Consider the following 18,229-nt stretch of genomic DNA (forward strand, 5'->3'; position numbering starts at 1 on the left):
GGTATGGGTTGCGGGGGAAGGCTGGGGGTTGGGAGGAGGTAGGAGAGGGGGATCTGTGGTTGGTATATAAAATGAATAGAAAATATCTTAATAATAATAATAATAATAATAATAATAATAATAATAATAATAATAAAAGACCAAGAAAAAAAAGAATCAAAATCCACTCTCACAGACTTGCCTATAGGCCAGAATTTTCTCACAGATGACTCTAGGCTTTGTCAAGTTAGCAACTGGAGCTAAAAAGATGGATCACTAAATATTTTCTAACTGGATTTGAACCACACTCTACTGGGAGGAACCTGACACTATAAACCTGATTAAAGGTCCAGAAAATCCTAGCTTACATCCTACTATTGCTATTTTGCTAAGTGGTCATGTTGGCAAATTACCTTCTAAATGCTTATGGTAACAGCCATAGCCATAGATCTGGCTTGTTTTCAGCTGTTGTCAGAGAAGCTTTTGTTGTAGTGGACACCATTCAATTCAGAAACTTACAGATGCTCAAAGGGCTGAGAAGGATGAAGTCCATGCCCAGGCTCAGGGAATACTGCAGAAGAACGGGGAAAGAATATAAGATCCCGATGATGAGAAGTGACATGAAACACTTTCTTCTGGATATGCCATGGCTTTTTCATTCATATACACAAAGAACCTGTCAGCTGCACAGGACTTGCGTAAGATCAGGTAGCCAAAATTCCATAATAAATAGGGAGGATCTCTTATCACTCTACCCATAAATAAAGAGCTTTTGGCAGTCATAGATTCCAGGAGGGGATAAACATTATGATGGGGGTTGGGTGGACACTGGTACATTGGCCATGATCCAGCAATGTCTCCCCATGAATGCACACATGCATCTATAGGCAGAACTAATTGGACTTACTGGGTTATTAAAAATTAGAGGACAGGAAGTTGTGATTTGGACATACTGAGTGAGATCCAGTGGGAAGTAGGAATGTGATCATGAGGGATCAATTTAATACTTTCCTGAATCAAAGTAAATTCTAAATGAAGAAATTAAACAAATTAAACATAACAAATTATGAGTCTGTGCGAGACATTACAGAATGGAATATAACTTTGGGACTTAAAGAATTGTGTTCTTCTTTTGCATGTTTACTTTATAAGTGAGAGGAAAAGGAATGTTTGACCACTCATGTCTACATCAAAAGGCTGAAATAAGAGTGACAGTGTCCAGGTCAGTTGTGACTGAGGGATAAGATGGAAAGCCGGCCTTGCTGGAATGCACTGAGGAGGTCTGTGTGTCTGTCCTCCCCACATCAGCTACTCCCTTTTCTTCTTCTTTCCAGCTTTAGCAAACTTCCGGCAACAAAAGAGGCAACACTTCATGATGATGAGCATCACAGTCAGCACACAGGCCAGCAGGAATCCAAGCACATCCAGAGAGTGGTACTGGAACCAGGTGAGGTCATGTGCTGCCACACGAAGGTGCTTGGCTCCTTTGTTGCGCATGACATATTCAATCCAGAAGACGGCTCTGTCCAGGGGCTTCATTGGTTGATCATGGTGGATTCTTGATAGCCTCATGGCATTCTCCTTATAGCTAAAGATAGCAACATGGAAAACAAATTAATTTACCTAAGTGCTTCAAGCCTAAGACAGGTTCAGGGAAAACATCATGAGACTCAATAAATGCCATAGATTAGCACTAAGTACAGTGTGCTTTTGATTGGGACCTTTTTTGAAAGATTTCCTGAAGCTTGTATTTTCTGAGAAATTCTTCCCAAAACTGAAACGGCAAATCATTTGGGGAAGTAAATCTTTCCAGCAGAGCAAATGTTCATAATCCTTTTCTAGCACTGTCAGTGAGGTGACTCATAGACATTGAGCATGATCACATTGATGCTCTTGAGAAAAAACAGTGTCATAATTCTTTATAATCTCAATAAAAACACTATTGAATAAAAATTGGGAACTGGTATGAATGGGACATACTTTGCACAAGATGACTTGAGGGCTGGGATGCAGCTCATAGATATCTTGCTTAGAAACTATTTCCATCATCAAATTATTCTAAACTAACCTCTCATACAGTACATCTGTAGGGATAGTTTACAGTCTTGATTGACAGTAAAAGCTCATTCCACAGTGCTTATATTGGTTTTATAGTGTTATTGATGTTTACAGACTTAGACTAATGTGCTAGCAAATGTCTTTCTGTGTGCTTTGAATATTTGTTTTTCCCATATTGGTTGATAATTAAAACTCTATTGGCTTATGGCCAGGCAGTTAGAGGCAGGCATGAAATACAACCAGATAGACAGGAAGAAGAAAAGAGGAGAGAGAGACTCCAGCCTGCCACCCAAGGAACAACATGCCAGCAGACTGGTAAACCACAGAACGTGTGGCACAACATAAATTAATTGAAATGGGTTAAGATATAAGAGCTAGCTAGCAAGAGTCCTACCATAGATTATACAGTTTGTAAGTAATATAATCTGTGTGTTTACTTGCCCAAGAAGCTGCGAGACAGGTGAGACACAGGAAAACTTGTAACTACACTAAAGATCAAATGAATTCTACTGTGACCTTGGAGAGAACCTATCTGGACCAGTACCAACTTGAACAAAATCACTGTACTTACGAAGGGTCATTTGTCACTGTCTTCACTGCATCAGCCAAATCTGCACTGGACATTGTGAGAAAGTCCAGTCTAACACCTGCTCCTTTGGTCTTCATGTGAACAACATTATCAAATTGGTTTCCAAACAAAGGAATGCCAACCATAGGGATCCCGTGGTAGATAGCCTCATAGATACCATTGGTGCCACCATGAGTTATAAAAGCTCTGGTTTTAGGATGACCTAGGAAGGGGAGAAATTAAGGGCAAGAATTAATCATAAGTCTGAGATAGAAAATGAGAGGCAGGAAAAGAGGCACATAAAGTGTATATATTCTCTAGATAACATTATCATAACCATGAGACGGCACTGAATTCCTCCCATGTCTTAGAGCAAGGAACAGTGCAAGTCCACAGAGATTAAATGAAGGCCACATAGAGGAGGTGCAGTGTGGAAACAATGATTTTGTGCAATGGACAAAAAGGGCAGAGCTCCTCCCAAGTGCAGCAAACAGCTTGTGTAAGCACAGGCTGTGGTTCAGGAGAGTGTGTTCTCTTAAAGGAAAAGTGAAGCCACTTCTCATGGTAGGTTGCCTCTGTGTAGTAGGGGGTTGGTTGATCATACTGATGGAATGAGAATTATGACAAGCAATGCTTCCCCAAATATAGGACTGCCTCATGATGTGGAGTTTTGGGGGAGCTAGTAACTGAAGAGTCATTAATGAAAGAGCATCATTCTCACTGGCATTTGAAATTGACCTGCTGTAGGGGAAAGGGTGTATGTAAAGGTATAGAAATAGGAGGTGAACACAAACATGAAGAAGTGTCTTAAGTGTATCTGAAAGATAATTACAGTGGAGTTAAAAATGGATTCTCCCATCTCCAATGTTACTGTACAGAATATTCACATCAATTGTTTACCCATTTTCTCCAGAAGTAGATCACAGCTGTCCTAAGTACCTTAGCATTGACATTCATTTTTCTGAGCAGTCATTCCTTATGTCTTAGGGATCATCTCATGCTTACCGAGAAGGTCATTCTGGGGGATCCATTCATACAGCCGAGTGTTGGAGCCCAAGGTGTCTGGTTTCTTGCCTTTGAATCGCCAAAGAACCTGTTAAGAGGAAGCTAGCCTCTTATTACTTTGGTCAAATGCAAGTTACTCTTGTTAGAATTTTGGATAGATTAAGAATCAATGGAGACAAATGCCCAGTCTCAAAGAGACAGGAGTTGAGACTGGATGATGGTAACCGTGAAGAACTACTACGGCAAGGATGCAATACTCTTCACTCTCCTGCATTTATTCTCATGCTTATCCAAGTGTCAGCATGTCACGTTAACATTTAACCAACAGCAACTTAGACAAAGTTAGGTCCAGTAATATCAACCAGGGTTTAAGAAATGTGTCAAGGCTAAAGAGATGGCTTATCACCCACATGAGAGCTCACTACTGCCTATATGTAAGTCCAGGTCCATGGGATCAGACACCCTCCCACAAACATACATGCAGGCCAAATACCAATGCACATTGAAAAAAAAAATGTTTGATTGTAATTCCTGTTCAACAATCCACAAATATTACTAATATACACCTTGATTTTTCCAATAAATATTTATAGCAATTTTTACTTTCCAAATTCAATATAAATATTTTTTCAATGATATTTGAGTTAATTCCCTTATTATCAATTTTATCATAGTTATTTTGTTAGATTCGGTCCCTGTAACATGTCATTGTCTTTGCACAGGGTCACTTCAAGAGCAAGTCCCAGAGTTACCTTCTATTTCAGCATTAAAAGCCACAGTCTACCAGGTGGACTCTGGGTTGGTAAATCCTAGCCTACCTATTGTTTTGAGTATCAAGAAAAACATTTCCATGCACAATCCCATTTTAATATGTAAGGAGTCAAATTTGGCCAAGACCACAAAAAATATTATACCATTATACAAACTCCATTTTAAAAAATTTACATTTTCTTCTTTTTCTATTTCCTTGTTATTGAAAAGAAACTTTTTTTACACAATATGTTCTGATTATATTTTCCCCTCCCCTAGATCCTCCCCTTCCATCCAAATCCAAACCCATTTTTTCTCTCTCCTTAGAGCACAAACAGGCCTCTAAATAATAATAATAAAAAATAAGATAAAAGATAAACAAATACACAAGATGGAAAATTTCTACCTTTAAAATAATGATTTATTATTATTAATGTGTGAGCCATTATGTCTGCATGTGTGAGTATGTGGTAGTTTGAATAGGTAGGAACCAATGGACTCATGTGTTTCAAAGCTTGGCCTATAGGGAGTGGCACTATTTGGATGTGGGATCTTGTTGAGGGTAGTGTGACCTTGTTGGAGGAAATGTGCCACTGTGGGGGCAGGCTTTGAGGTCTTATATGCTCAACCTATGCCCAGTGTGGCACACAGTCTCCTTCTGCTGCCTGTGAATAAAGATGTAAGAACTCTGTTGTTTTTCTGGCACCATGTCTACCTGCATGCCACTGGCCATGATGATAATAGACTAAACCTCTGAAATGGTAAGCCAGCCCCAATTAATACTTTTCCTTTATAAGAATTGCCATGGTCAAGAGGTGTATTTACCACAATAAAAACTCTAACTAAAACAGTATGTGTATATATATGTATGGAAAGTGTGTATGGGTATCATGACAGGCTGGATGAGGGCGTTGGATCCTATGGAGATGAAGTTATAGGCAGTTGTGAGCTGACAAATGTTGGGTCTCAGAAGTAAGTTCAGGTCCTCTGGGTGAGCAACACATGCTCTTCAAGGATGAGGCACTTCTGCAGTCCCACAGCTGCAAATTTTGATTGCTTTCTTATTGTTACTGGGCCGGTGCACTTACTGGTTATAACTTAAATGCTGTATATTTACACTGTAGTGTGTGGAGAGTCCTTAAATATCCTCCAAGATAATGGAGGAAGTAAGAAGGCACTTTTGTGCCTATAATACCTTCCTAATATCAACTTCACAAACACTTGTTAAGTGTTTTTCTTTCTGAACACAATGATAATAACAAAGTTATTAATCAAAAACACCACACACTATTTGGCAGCTGTCCTTTGTATTTTGATGTCTTAAGTGACTTTAGATATGAACTAGAGCTATCAAGACAGCTTCAGTTTCTCACTGAAGATGGAGGTTTCTGCCATCACACCTGAACTGGATATGACAGTCTAAGTAAGGATGCAACACTGAGACACTATCTCACCTTCTGTGGAATCTGGGCAAGGCCTGCTGCAATCATATTGGCCCTTTCTTCTGTTAGGGTACCCACCATAGATCCCAAGGAAAACACCACAACACCATGTTCTCCAGATGACTGGACAAAGTCTTCTATTTCCTGTTAATGGAATATCAGCTCATCACAAACAGCAGCAACTCCAAATATCCTGCATAAAAACTGATACCAACATCCACAGGAAGAAACTGAGCAGCATTAGAAATGACTAGAATACTGGATGCTTTAAAACTATTCACATCCACATATAAGATGTACAGTTGTATTCAGCTATAAGGTTACAGTTCTCTGTGTTACACATCTTCACATTCATTAAAACAGTTCTGGAACATTTTCTTCTTGTAAAGCAAGATTTGTTGATATTAAATTCAAAGTTCTCTTTCTTCCTCCTCGGTCTCTTGGTCACCAAACATCTGCTTTCTGTTTCTATTATTGTGACCAGTCTACAGAGTTTATATAAGGTATACTTATTTTATTTCTGTCTTGTTCATTGGCTAGTTTACTTAGTGTACTGTCATTCAAAGTAATACCATGCATCTCTAGACCATAGGTTTTGAAGTTTTAGTGATTTTTTTTGTATTTGTGTACTATCTAATTTTTATCAACAATTTTAGTGATATCTAGGTTGCTTCTACCTTTCTTAGTTTCTGTTCTAATGTTGTGAGGAAACTCCATGATTAAGGCAATATAAAAAAAATCAATTAGTTGGGGTCTGCTTAAAGTTTCAGAGGGTTAGTCTATGAACATCATGGTGGCGAGCACACCTCGCAGGCAGGCAGGCATGGCACTGGAATAGTATTCCAGAACTCTACCTGAACCATAAGTTGCAGACACATAGAAAGAGACCAGACATGGTTTGGGTTATTGACACCTTAAAGCCTACCTCCTGTGACACATTTTCTCCAATTAAATCACCCCTTCTAATGCTTCCTAAACAGTTCACCAACTGGGAACCAAACATTCAAGTATATGAGCCTATGGGGGCCACTTTTATTCAACTTACCTGTACTCCTCCCTTCAGAAATAGTGTTGCCATGATAATCCTTGTATTACTATCTCATAGAGGTCCTTCATTTAGTTCTTTTATATACATACTCAGGAGTGGAATTCATGGATCATAAATCTATTTCTAATCTTGTTAAGAATGTCCATTGTCTTTTCATTCATGTTCTTTGTAACAGATATTAGTTTCATTGAAAAAAAATTTAATATATGCTGTTCATTTATGGGCGGGGGAATAATTCTTCTGTGTGCTGTGAATATGTATTCCTTTTATTGGTTAATAAAGAATGAGTATAGACCTTCACCAAAACAAATAAATAAATAATGAAACAGTAGAAGTAATATAAAAAAAGCCACACAAAGATTGGAAATACATAGGAAGTCTGGATCCTGTATGTTGCTGTGTTAAATTTGAATTATTTGATTACTGACAAAGGACAGCTGCTAAGAGACCTGTCACTGAAAGAGGGAATATTGAAATAAACCCACCAAGATACTTTAGGAATGTCTTAACTTTAAAATGGAGTCAAAAATATATTTGTTAAATGGAAATCAAAAATTCTTTTGAGGAGAGGTTATGATTTTGATTCCACAGGAATTGAGAGGCTATGCATTTATTCCAAGTTAACATGGTTTGATTGAAGACGATCCCCTGAGAAATCTCTGATGGGAATGGATGTCCCAGATGATCCAACATTTCAGAACACCTCTGTTGCAGCTTCCTCTGAGTTCTACATCCAGAACAGCTTGAAAGCTGCTGTCACAAAAGACTCCAGTCAGGATTTGACCATATGTAGCTGGAGTTTTCCTGCCTGGCCCACAGTCAGGGCAAATCTCTTTCACCTGCCAGTCCCACAGCCTCTCAGACCCGACCAAGTAAACACAGAGACTTATGTTGCTTTCAAACTGTATGGCCGTGGCAGGCTTCTTGCTAACTGTTCTTATAGCTTAAATTAATCCATTTCCTTTAATCTATACCTTGCCACATGGCTCGTGGCTTACCGGCATCTTCACAAGCTGTTTCTCATCGTGGCGGCTGGCAGTGTCTCTCTGACTCAGCCTTCCACTTCCCAGCTTTATTCTCTTCCTTGCCCCGCCTATACTTCCTGCCTAGCCAACGGCCAATCAGTGTTTTTTGATTAATTAGCAACACATTTGCCATACATCCCACAGCACTTCCCCTTTTTTTTTTTTTCAAAAAGGAAGGTTTTAACCTTAACAAAGTAAAATTACATATAATTTGGGAATTTGGGCGTAGCTTCTCTTACTACTTCCTGCTGGAAGGGGGCGCTGTATCTTATGGGGAAACAAAGAAAATTTTAGAATTATGGAATAGTCCATGAGGCTGTATCGTCTGAGCCAGATGCCTTCAAACCATTCTGGATGTTGGATCATCTGGGCCATGGTGTCATTGGAGACCTTCAGGGGGTCTTGGCTGGTCAAACCTGATGTATCTTAATCTGGAACAATTCCATAGCCTTTGGCTTTCTGTGGGAACAAAAGCAGAGACTCCTTTCCAAAGCAACATATCCTTATATCCAAATTTTGAAGTCAAGTTACCTTTAAAATATACATTTTGGCATAACTTAACAGCTTTTACAATCAAATGTTTTTCTGCAGTTAAAAATTCCAAAGACAACACAATCCAGATTCTCTGTGTAATATCCATTTTTACGTGGCTTATTTTTTATACTACCTTTACTGTCTCTTTAAAGACTTTATTTTTAAAAACTATTTATTTCTTTATATAACTGTATATATTCCTTTTTCTTTCTTTCAAGCCTACGTACATTTTTACACACATTGTAAACTGTTACATCTGAATCTGTCTTATTGTGAATCTATCACTTTTAACTGCAGCAGCTGTGGCTGCTGGCTCTGCCCACCTCAGCTTCCCAACATGGCTACGTTTACCACCAGCTCTGGGAGCTATCGTGGGTCTATGCTTTTATCCAAGCAGCATGTAGTCCAGAAACCTCTTTTTTTGTTTTGTACTGTCAAAGTCTAAATCCACCATGCAGCTTAATGTGCCACTTGCAGAGGCCTCATTTCCGCCCTACTGCAGATCAAGCACAAGCGCTAGGAACCCGCCAATAGCTCAAACCAGCAGCTGCCGCTCATTTGAGAGAGACAATTAGGAAGCTGTTTTTAGCTCCGTTTTAGAATCTTTTTTCAGGTTTTAGGTGGAAACTCTTGCCACCACGTTGGACGCCATTTGTAGCTGGAGTTTTCCTGCCTGGCCCACAGTCAGGGCAAATCTCTTTCACCTGCCAGTCCCACAGCCTCTCAGACCCGACCAAGTAAACACAGAGACTTATGTTGCTTTCAAACTGTATGGCCGTGGCAGGCTTCTTGCTAACTGTTCTTATAGCTTAAATTAATCCATTTCCTTTAATCTATACCTTGCCACATGGCTCGTGGCTTACCGGCATCTTCACAAGCTGTTTCTTATCGTGGCGGCTGGCAGTGTCTCTCTGACTCAGCCTTCCACTTCCCAGCTTTATTCTCTTCCTTGCCCCGCCTATACTTCCTGCCTAGCCAACGGCCAATCAGTGTTTTATTGATTAATTAGCAACACATTTGCCATACATCCCACAGCAACCATAATTCTAATTTTTCTCAGGGTCCCTCAAAGATTAGCAGCACCCTCCAATCATTGGGAAGTAGTCTAGAAAACTATACCCAAATTCCCAAAATTACCTTTATGAATGTTTGTTTCATTTAATAGTTGTAGCCCACTAGGTTTCCTGGTTGATGCACCCAGCAGGGCTGCATAAGAGGTTGATTGGACCATGGGCCTGAGTATCAGGTGTTTGTAAGGGCCTACACTTGACTGTAACTAGCAAGGGGGAGTTCTTTACTCTACCCCTTGGCATTGTTATAAGTAGACCTTTGGAATAACGTTCGGGGCCCATTTGGATGAGGATCCAGGCCCACTTGCATCTATCTTGTGTTTTCTCTGTTTCTCTCCCCTTTATTTCAAACTAAGTCTCTTATCTCCCATTACTCAAGAGTCCCTGGGGTAAATAATAATAGGTGCTGATCCTCCACGGATGACACCTGAACAGAGACAAGGAAAAGATAAAAAAGAAAAAAATAACCCTAGACTTGGTGAAAGGTGTGGGGGTGAAGCAATGTACGCATGCTGATAAGGAAATGAAAAATGAAGGCAACAGTATTTTATTCATGGGTGTATAGGTTATGCAGTGAAATATCTCAAGGATGCAGCATTAGATTTGTCTCTCTATATTCTCTCTCTGTGTTTTTGTCTCTCTGTCTCTCTTTCTCTCGTCTATCTATAAAAATTAAGGAAGGTAGAAAAGAGAAATATTGGGTTAGGACTATAGAAAAGAAAAGTTTAGGGTAAAGGAGGATAAGATAAGCCTAACTATGTGGCTATGAATGCAAAATCCTGGGGGAAGAATCAGAGCAAAAAATCTATCAAAGAGTATAATGGGGAGATATCTAGGAGAGAAGCTCTTTTTTTTTTTTCTATCAGAGAAAGAAATTTCTGAAACAAATGCTTTCAGTTTGCTTCATTGACCTGGAGTTAAGCCCTAAGGGATTTGACTCTGGCAATAAGCCACAAACTGAGTACGAGGAAAAATAGACACAAAGCTTGGCAACTGGGGCAGGTAAAGTTCTAATTAGAGAGGCATACCTGTTAATGGTGGCACAGGCATTCTAAGGAAGCTTAGGAAAGAAAAATCTCCTGTTGCAAAAGTGAAACCCTGTAAAGGGAACTGGAAAGTTTGCTAGCATACCTGAAAGGCTTTCTGGGAAATGTAGTATTAATGCAGGTTTGAAACGGTGCCTTATATCATCTAATAGCTGCTCAAAGAGTTTTTGAGCACATGGCATTGAAAATGTTTTAATAAATTAGACTTTTCATGACACTGAGACACATCTGCTCCTGGAAGCACCAATGTACTCCATAAAGTTGGTGGGCATTGAAGAAACTCTGTATGGAGCTTGTTTTCTTTATGGCAAAAAGCTAGACATGTGGACATAAAAACTGTCTTTCCTTCAATAGCTGACTGTTCTTTCCAAACTCTACCAGCAGGACACAAGAAAGGTGACTGCCGAGCTTTGCCAAGACAAGGTACGACAGTCCTTCAAATTTCCCTGCTTCACAGGAATGTCTGTCAGATATGCTAGGCCTATGTCCCAAAGATGGATGCCCCAAAATGACAGAGAAACTTTGGGTGACTTTCCAGGCAGCCAGTTGATTCTGTCATTTGTCACATTTTTGGAAGTCACTTGCCTGCACTTTTTGCTTACTCAGGTAATATTATTTCATTCTCAGTCTTTGATGGAATTGAGGACTAGATAATTATAGGTTTTCTTATTCATGATTAAAAGGTAAGTAAGATATAAAACTTTAAACTCACTAAGACGAGATAAATAATAAAATATTTTCTCTAATTTTGTCAAATATTAATGGACTGGATATTGTAACTGTAATTCTTGTTGATACCTGTGGTTTTTTTATGTAAGTTTACTACATTAAAGTCAAAATCTTCCATTTTGACTAGACAGAAAGGGGCAAATGCTGTGGGATAATCCTTCTGTCAGCTATGAATATGCATTTCTCTCATTGGTTAATAAAGAAGATGCTATGGCCTATAGCAAAGCAGAATAAAGCCAGGTGGAACAGCCAAACTGAAAATACAGAGAAGAGAAGGCCAGTGTCAGAGAGAGACAAGCCAGCCCCAGAAGAAGCAAGATGCTAGAGAACAGGTAAAGCCACAATGCCACATGGCAAAATGTAGATTAATAGAAATGGGGTAATTTCAGTTGTATGAGATAGTTAGTAATAAGCCTGAATTATAGACCAAATGTTCTGAAATTAATATAAGCTTTGTGTGATTATATGGGACTGAGCAGCCAGGGAAAAGGAAAGCTCCACCTCCATTTACATTGATGTTACTGTGTCAGTTTGGGCAAATGTATGCTTATATGTATGTTTTCACTTGTTTGTTTGATCAAGAAAGCAAACAGAGCCACTGTGACTCTTCAAAATGAGATTTTCTTTGTTCATACTCCATCTATCTACTCTCAAATCACTTTGTATAGGACTTGGCTTTTGGACCTCTCTCTGCATTTAGTATTTGTGTGTTTGTTACACTCAAATATAAGAAAATGATTTTTATAACAGAATCTTGCTGAATTAATTTAATCCACATTTAATTCACATTTTTTAAAATTTTATTTTATGAGACAGTGTTTCTCTGTATAACATTCCTACCTGTCCTGGAACTCAGTCTGTAGACCAGATTGGCCTTGAACTCACATAGATCCACACAACTCTGCCTCCCAAGTGCTGGCATAAAAGGCATGTGCCACCACTGCTTGTTTGAAATTCACATCTTGTGATGGAATAGATACAGGTGTTTCTATAGGCAGCTTTCTTTATCTAAATTCCTGTGACTCTCTGAGTTTGACAACCATTCTGAAGTAATAAAATATAATCACTCTTGCTGAAAATGCAAGGCAAACAGAAGCAAACAAACGGCACTATATTTACCTTAGGCAGAGGCTTGGCAGGTCTGCAGTGGAGTCCTCCAACATAATCAAAATTTGGTAAGAGAGGGTGAGGAAATTCCAAATCCCAGTAGGTTCGAATGAGCCATATATCTGCCTTCCCCATCAACTCAGTGAGTGTTGTGGGTCTTCCTGAAGAGGGATTAGAACAGGGAAGGTATAACCCATGATATAAGAGTCAGGTAAAAATGAATATGTCAGGAAGTCTCCTGAAACACTTTTGATAATGTAGTCAGAGCCATTTACAAGCATGTGGCTGGAATATGAAACATATTTGCATCTATCTATCTATCTATCTATCTATCTATCTATCTATCTATCTATCTATCTATCTATCTATGTATCTATGTATGTATGTATCTATCTATCTATCTATCTATCTATCTATCTATCTATCTATCTATCTATCTTCTATCTATCTATCTAAAACTGTGTGTGTAATGTTAAACGCAAGTTTACACTATCTATGTTACTCATCCTTATGCTTAGAGATATATGAAGTCACTGTGCAAGTGGCAAGTGATGTAGAAGATACCACATCTGTAAAATACCTTGGAAATTCATGATTACCAAATATTTAGATATGCTATTTAAGTATATTCAGTTTCATTATCTATGAATCTTGTTTGTCATAGTCAGGGAAACACTCTTCACTGCTATTCTTCATCAAGCTTGCTCTGGTTAGCTGCTGCAACCCTGATGTGTGCTCTTCTAAGGGAACTGAGAATTTTGTTTTGTTTTGAGATATTCTGATGGGAACCAAGTGCGATTCCTATGTCATTATGTAGCCATAGTTGACCTTGAATTCCTGATCCTCTTCTCCATATCTCATCTGCTGGGAGTATATGCGGATTATATGCGTGTGCTACCACACCCAGTGTAAACATTTGTGGGGATACTTGCTTCTGCACTTCATTTTGAGACAGGGTCTCACTATATAGCCCTGGCTGACTTCAAAGAGAAACTTCAATTATGCCTGAGTTACTTGTCTTCCTACTGCTCTTGATTCACAACTGACTGTGTAATAATAGTTCTGTGTAAGTTTGTTTGGAAATAATAAGATAACAAGTTTTAAAATATGGAAAGAGATGTTGGTCATTACATGTATTTTAAAACACTTTAACTAGTAATCAATGTGTACACTTCAATGTCATACATTTTTAAACAAAATTTCAACCCCACTAATAAATAAATATAGATTGTCCAAAGTGTTAAATATACATGATTTCTGTGCTGATTACATAGACAGTGTATTCACAGCTGTGCAGATTTAGCAGGGGAAATGAGAAAATATTTCAAACTACACATGAGAAAACTAATGTCTATCAAGGGGAAAGTTCTCAATGTTATGTAGATACCTATCTAGAAATATGTGTTAGTCCTCATTCTACATGTGCGAATCACGATGGCATTGAGTTTGTTTAAAGCTACTGTTTTAGGGGCTAGTGATGTGGGAGGGCCGCTCTCACTTTTTCTTTAGGGTACTCTTGAGGAGAGAGGCATGAGAAATCTTTGGATAGAAAGATAGAGGGGAGAGAAGACAGAACGGAAATACAGGATAGCTTCAGAAGACAGAACGGAAACACAGGATAGCTTCAGAAGACAGAATGGAAACACAGCATAGCTTCAGGAGGGCCTGGATACACAATCCCTGTTTGTTTCTTCGAAGGGCTTTTTATAAGCATGCCAAACAGCTCCCGCAGCACAGCCAAGTGCAGACCCTTCCAATCACCTGGTAATCATGCATGCAGTCAAATCATCTCTTCATGCAGCCCTGCTGGGTAAGGCAAGCTCAGCTCTTACTAGGAAACCTCTGTGGGCCTCTATACAGTGGAAGAATTAGACGGTCAAAGTGTTTAATATGCAAGCTTAATGACTTGAGTGCAGTCCCCATACAAGCCTGAACACCTGAATTGATCCTGAGAAACCACATAAAGGTGGAGGTAAAAACTCATCAAATTTGAACCTGACCTTCACATATGTTACACAGAGCACAAGTGCCCCACCTATGACACGAGTATGCATGTTCATAGTCATAATACAATAAAAGTAATAGCAGCAGTATAGTAATCATGATGATGATGACTATAATGATGTCACCACACAGGTAAAGCTACTGTTTTAAACCATGAGTTAAAATGGCTTGTGGATATGTTATTTCTTAGAGGCATTATTAAAGTTTTGTTTTGTGGGTGTGTGCTTTTCTGATGAGTCCTATTCAAGTCATAGCCAAGGCTTTGCAATTGACATTGGGATACAGGTTTTTCTACAATGCTTAGAATTTGGCAGATAATTACACCGACTTTGCACCATTTTACTTAGGAGAGATAAATCTTTCTGCTGTCAATACTGTTGTTTCAAATTCACCTTCAATGATACAGCAAATTTGGAATGCAACAATCCCAATTGAACACACACTTACCTAATACTTCACTGTAAAGCTGATTCCATCTCTTCTCATTAAAATTTTGGAACCAAAAGTCAAAAGACAGCATGTAGATTACATTTTGCACCCGCTCCATGAATGTCATTCGATTACTCAATTCTGATGGAGCAACAGGCACATAAGAAGGAGGCAGTGGGAGTCCTCCACTGTACTTTTCATATGTGTAGCCAGGAAAGAAGCGGAGACTGTACACAAGTGGTATCTTGAGAAGCTCAGCCAGCAGGTCACCGCAGGGCATGAAGGGATCTGCTACCATGACGTTAAAGCTTGAATTGTGTAGTTTTGTCATGAGTTCCTTGTTAAAAACTACATCTTTGCAAAGACTTTCATAATAATCTGAATCTACCCAAACCAATTCTTGAAGCATTAAAAAGTATCTCCAAAGTGATTGCTTTGGCAGCTCATAAACACGTTTCCTGATTGATTCCATGAAAAATTCCTCCAAATCAGCCATGGGAAAGGATGAAGGGTATGTCTCAAACTCAATAGCAGATGTGTCCTCAACCTCATAAGAGAGGGAAGCTGAGGGTATCAGAACGGTCACTCCATGTCCCTTTTTCACAAGCTCATCTAGAATTGTCTTCAAGTTGAGCCAATGGCTGTATTCCATTGGCCACACCAGTACCTTCCCACCACTCCCAGATCCAAAGAAGCCACTCAGCTGGAGCAGGAGCAGGGATGCTGTCATTTTTACAGACATCTTGGTTAAATCCAGAGCTGCCTTTCAAATGGCAATCCCTCAGATCTTGCAGATATAGGAGAGTAATAATTAGTTAGAGTATAACTTATACTCACAAAAGCATATACACATGGGATAGTCACAACCTTTGGATGCCAAGTGCAAAAATGAGGAGGCAGATGTGAACATGTGAAAAAACTCCTGATTCTCAGTGACCTTGAATGTATAATGTACTTGGAGAACAGTGGAAAGAAAGAACTCCTGCTCTTTCTTTGTCTTTCTCCTTCTAATGTAGCTTCCTTGATAAAGAACTTACAGAAAAGACATAACTGTTGAGTCACACTTTTAAAATATCACAGTCCAGTGTGTCTTCATATGAATGTGGGTAACAGCATTCCTTTACTATACTATTGATTGATTTTAAATAAATGGTTCAGAGGTTCAGAGTATAACCTCAAAATTATAAACACTGCAACTAAATTTAAAGCTGATTTTATCCTACATAGAAGCCACATTCTTTTAGCCTTTCTATTGGTTCCAGCTCTACCTAATCAGCTATCTGCTTTCTTGTAACTAGTCACCCTGGCAGGAGTGAATGTATTCTAATGAGACACTTTTGCCTTCCTCTAAGAAATTAGAATTTTCCTGGTGACCTTCTGCTGGGAGAAGAATTGTCTGATGCCTTGGGGGCACCCAGGAGGAATCAGTCCTCAAGGGCAATTTCCAAGCTGGAGGGGACTAACATTTCTGAAGATTGTAGGAGCTAAGGTAATGTAGAGCAAGGGACCACTTCATGCCTGGACTGCTTAGCTGTGCATATCTTGTCAGAATCCTGAAGATGGAGGCTCTCTCTGCCTCTCTTACTAAAGAGATTACAATGAGTAAATCTGATTTTTTTTTCCTTAGTCTTACAGTTTATTTGGCTCCTTTGATTGGCTTATTTAGGTGTGTGTTTATGGTGATATTTTATTTGTGCTGAAATGTAATTTTATTTGTATGTTAATATATAAAAGTGCCTGGGGGGTCAGAGCTAATAACAAGCCATTTAGCAGAAGTCTGGCAGTTGTAGCACACACCCTTAATCCCCGATTACATGACAGGCAGATCTCTGTGTGTTCAAGGACACCACCAGCATGGAGACACATGCCTTTAATCTCAATACCAACCATAGAGACCTGGAGGTCTGTATAGATAGGCAGTGACGAGGTCATGTGGTTGGGTTTATAACCAATGAGAAGGCAGATCCTTGAATGTTATTATTACCAACTATTAAGATAAAAAGAAATGAAAGTTAGTAGTTAGACATTACAATAGAACTTGTAGTTTTATTAGGTATGTTTTCAAGAACGAGCAGATATATTTTAGATAGACAGGTCATCTTCAAACCCTTCAGAGATCTAAAGAGGATGGCATTTAAAATGTTTTAATAACTTAGAAAATTTTTCTTTTTTGTTATGTCTATGAGACATGTTGGCTCCTGGCAGTACCAATCTACTTCAGAGAAATATGGGCATTGAAGAAACTGCATATGGAGTTAACTTTCATTGTGGCAAATGTTAGCCACTGGACAACAAAGTATCCTCGAATTGACTGCTGACAAATAGGACAAAATGGACAGACAGGACATGAAACAAATGACTACCGATTCTTGCCAAAACAAGTGTGGTTGTGGCTTTAGCAACAGGCATCCTCTGAGGCCAGGACAAAATGGCATCATCCCTGAAGTGGTCTTTACAATCCAGAAAAGGCACAGTGCCTTTTTCTTTGAAGGCAGCTGAACTGGCAGTGGACCGATGACTTCTGATGTGCAGTGGAACAGCAGGTGAAACAGTTATTCTTGAAAGAGTAACTAAGCTGACAGAGTCTAACCTCTCAATGGTAGACTGGCATTTAGTAGAGGGATGTGGAGAAGAACGCGATGCCCAGATGAAGCCATACACACACACAGCCAAGAAGAATGGACAGCTGAATTCAAAAAACAGCAACAATTTCCAGAATTTGAAATCCTGAATCATGACAGGACACTAGTGGAATTTAGGTGTTTCTGGTACATGGACTTCTCTCACCAAATGTGAGGTCGAACTGTTGACCTTGTGTACACCTACTTCACAAATGAGTCTGTCAGATATGCTAAGTCTATAGGCTGAAGATGATGCCCCAATGCTGCAGAGAAACCTCGGGTAACTGTCCAAGCAGCTGGCTGTTTCTGTTAACTCACAATTTTTTTGGAAGCCGCTTATGTGCACTTCCTGTTTTTGTTTTGTTTCTTTTTTTAGCTAATATTATTTCCTTCTTGGGTCTCTGAGGGAGTTGAAGATTAGTTATAGTTATAGTTGAAGATTAGATAGTTATAGTTAGTTAAAGATTAGATAGTTATAATTTTCCTTGTTAAGAATTTTAGAAAAGAAATCCACTAAAGACGTGTAAGTGTATAAATTTGAAAGACATTGTAAGATAGTTCTGTTAGTAATATAAGTTAGGGTAGAAAGTGAATCAGTGTGGGACATTTACCCACCAACCCCACAGCTCCCCAGAGTTTTCTTGAGTGTGAGCAGCAGGAAATATTAGATAGAAGGATTTATATTGCAGAGAATATTGTGGAGATAAACAGATAGAAAATAAAGGATAGCCTTGAGAGGGCCTGGAACCTTTTCCAATGGGCCCTGACTGTCTCTGCCCCAGGGTATTTATAGAGACCCCAAGGGGTGGAGCAA

General features: G+C 39.1%; 1 protein-coding gene across 1 annotated transcript; it reads right to left on the reverse strand.

The window, feature by feature from the left end:
* Positions 1-774: 774 nt before the first annotated feature.
* LOC131920301 (UDP-glucuronosyltransferase 2B31-like) lies at positions 775-15,536 on the reverse strand. Its single transcript, XM_059274617.1, has 6 exons — positions 14,813-15,536; positions 12,374-12,522; positions 5,815-5,946; positions 3,611-3,698; positions 2,609-2,828; positions 775-1,567 (listed from the first exon to the last, which is right to left on the reverse strand). Exons 1-6 carry the CDS (start codon positions 15,534-15,536, stop codon positions 1,288-1,290), a joined length of 1,593 nt encoding a protein of 530 aa, XP_059130600.1. The 3' UTR covers positions 775-1,287.
* Between the last annotated feature and the right edge of the window lie 2,693 nt (positions 15,537-18,229).

The sequence above is a fragment of the Peromyscus eremicus genome, chromosome 10 (genome assembly GCF_949786415.1).
Source record: "Peromyscus eremicus chromosome 10, PerEre_H2_v1, whole genome shotgun sequence".
Lineage (NCBI taxonomy): Eukaryota > Metazoa > Chordata > Mammalia > Rodentia > Cricetidae > Peromyscus > Peromyscus eremicus.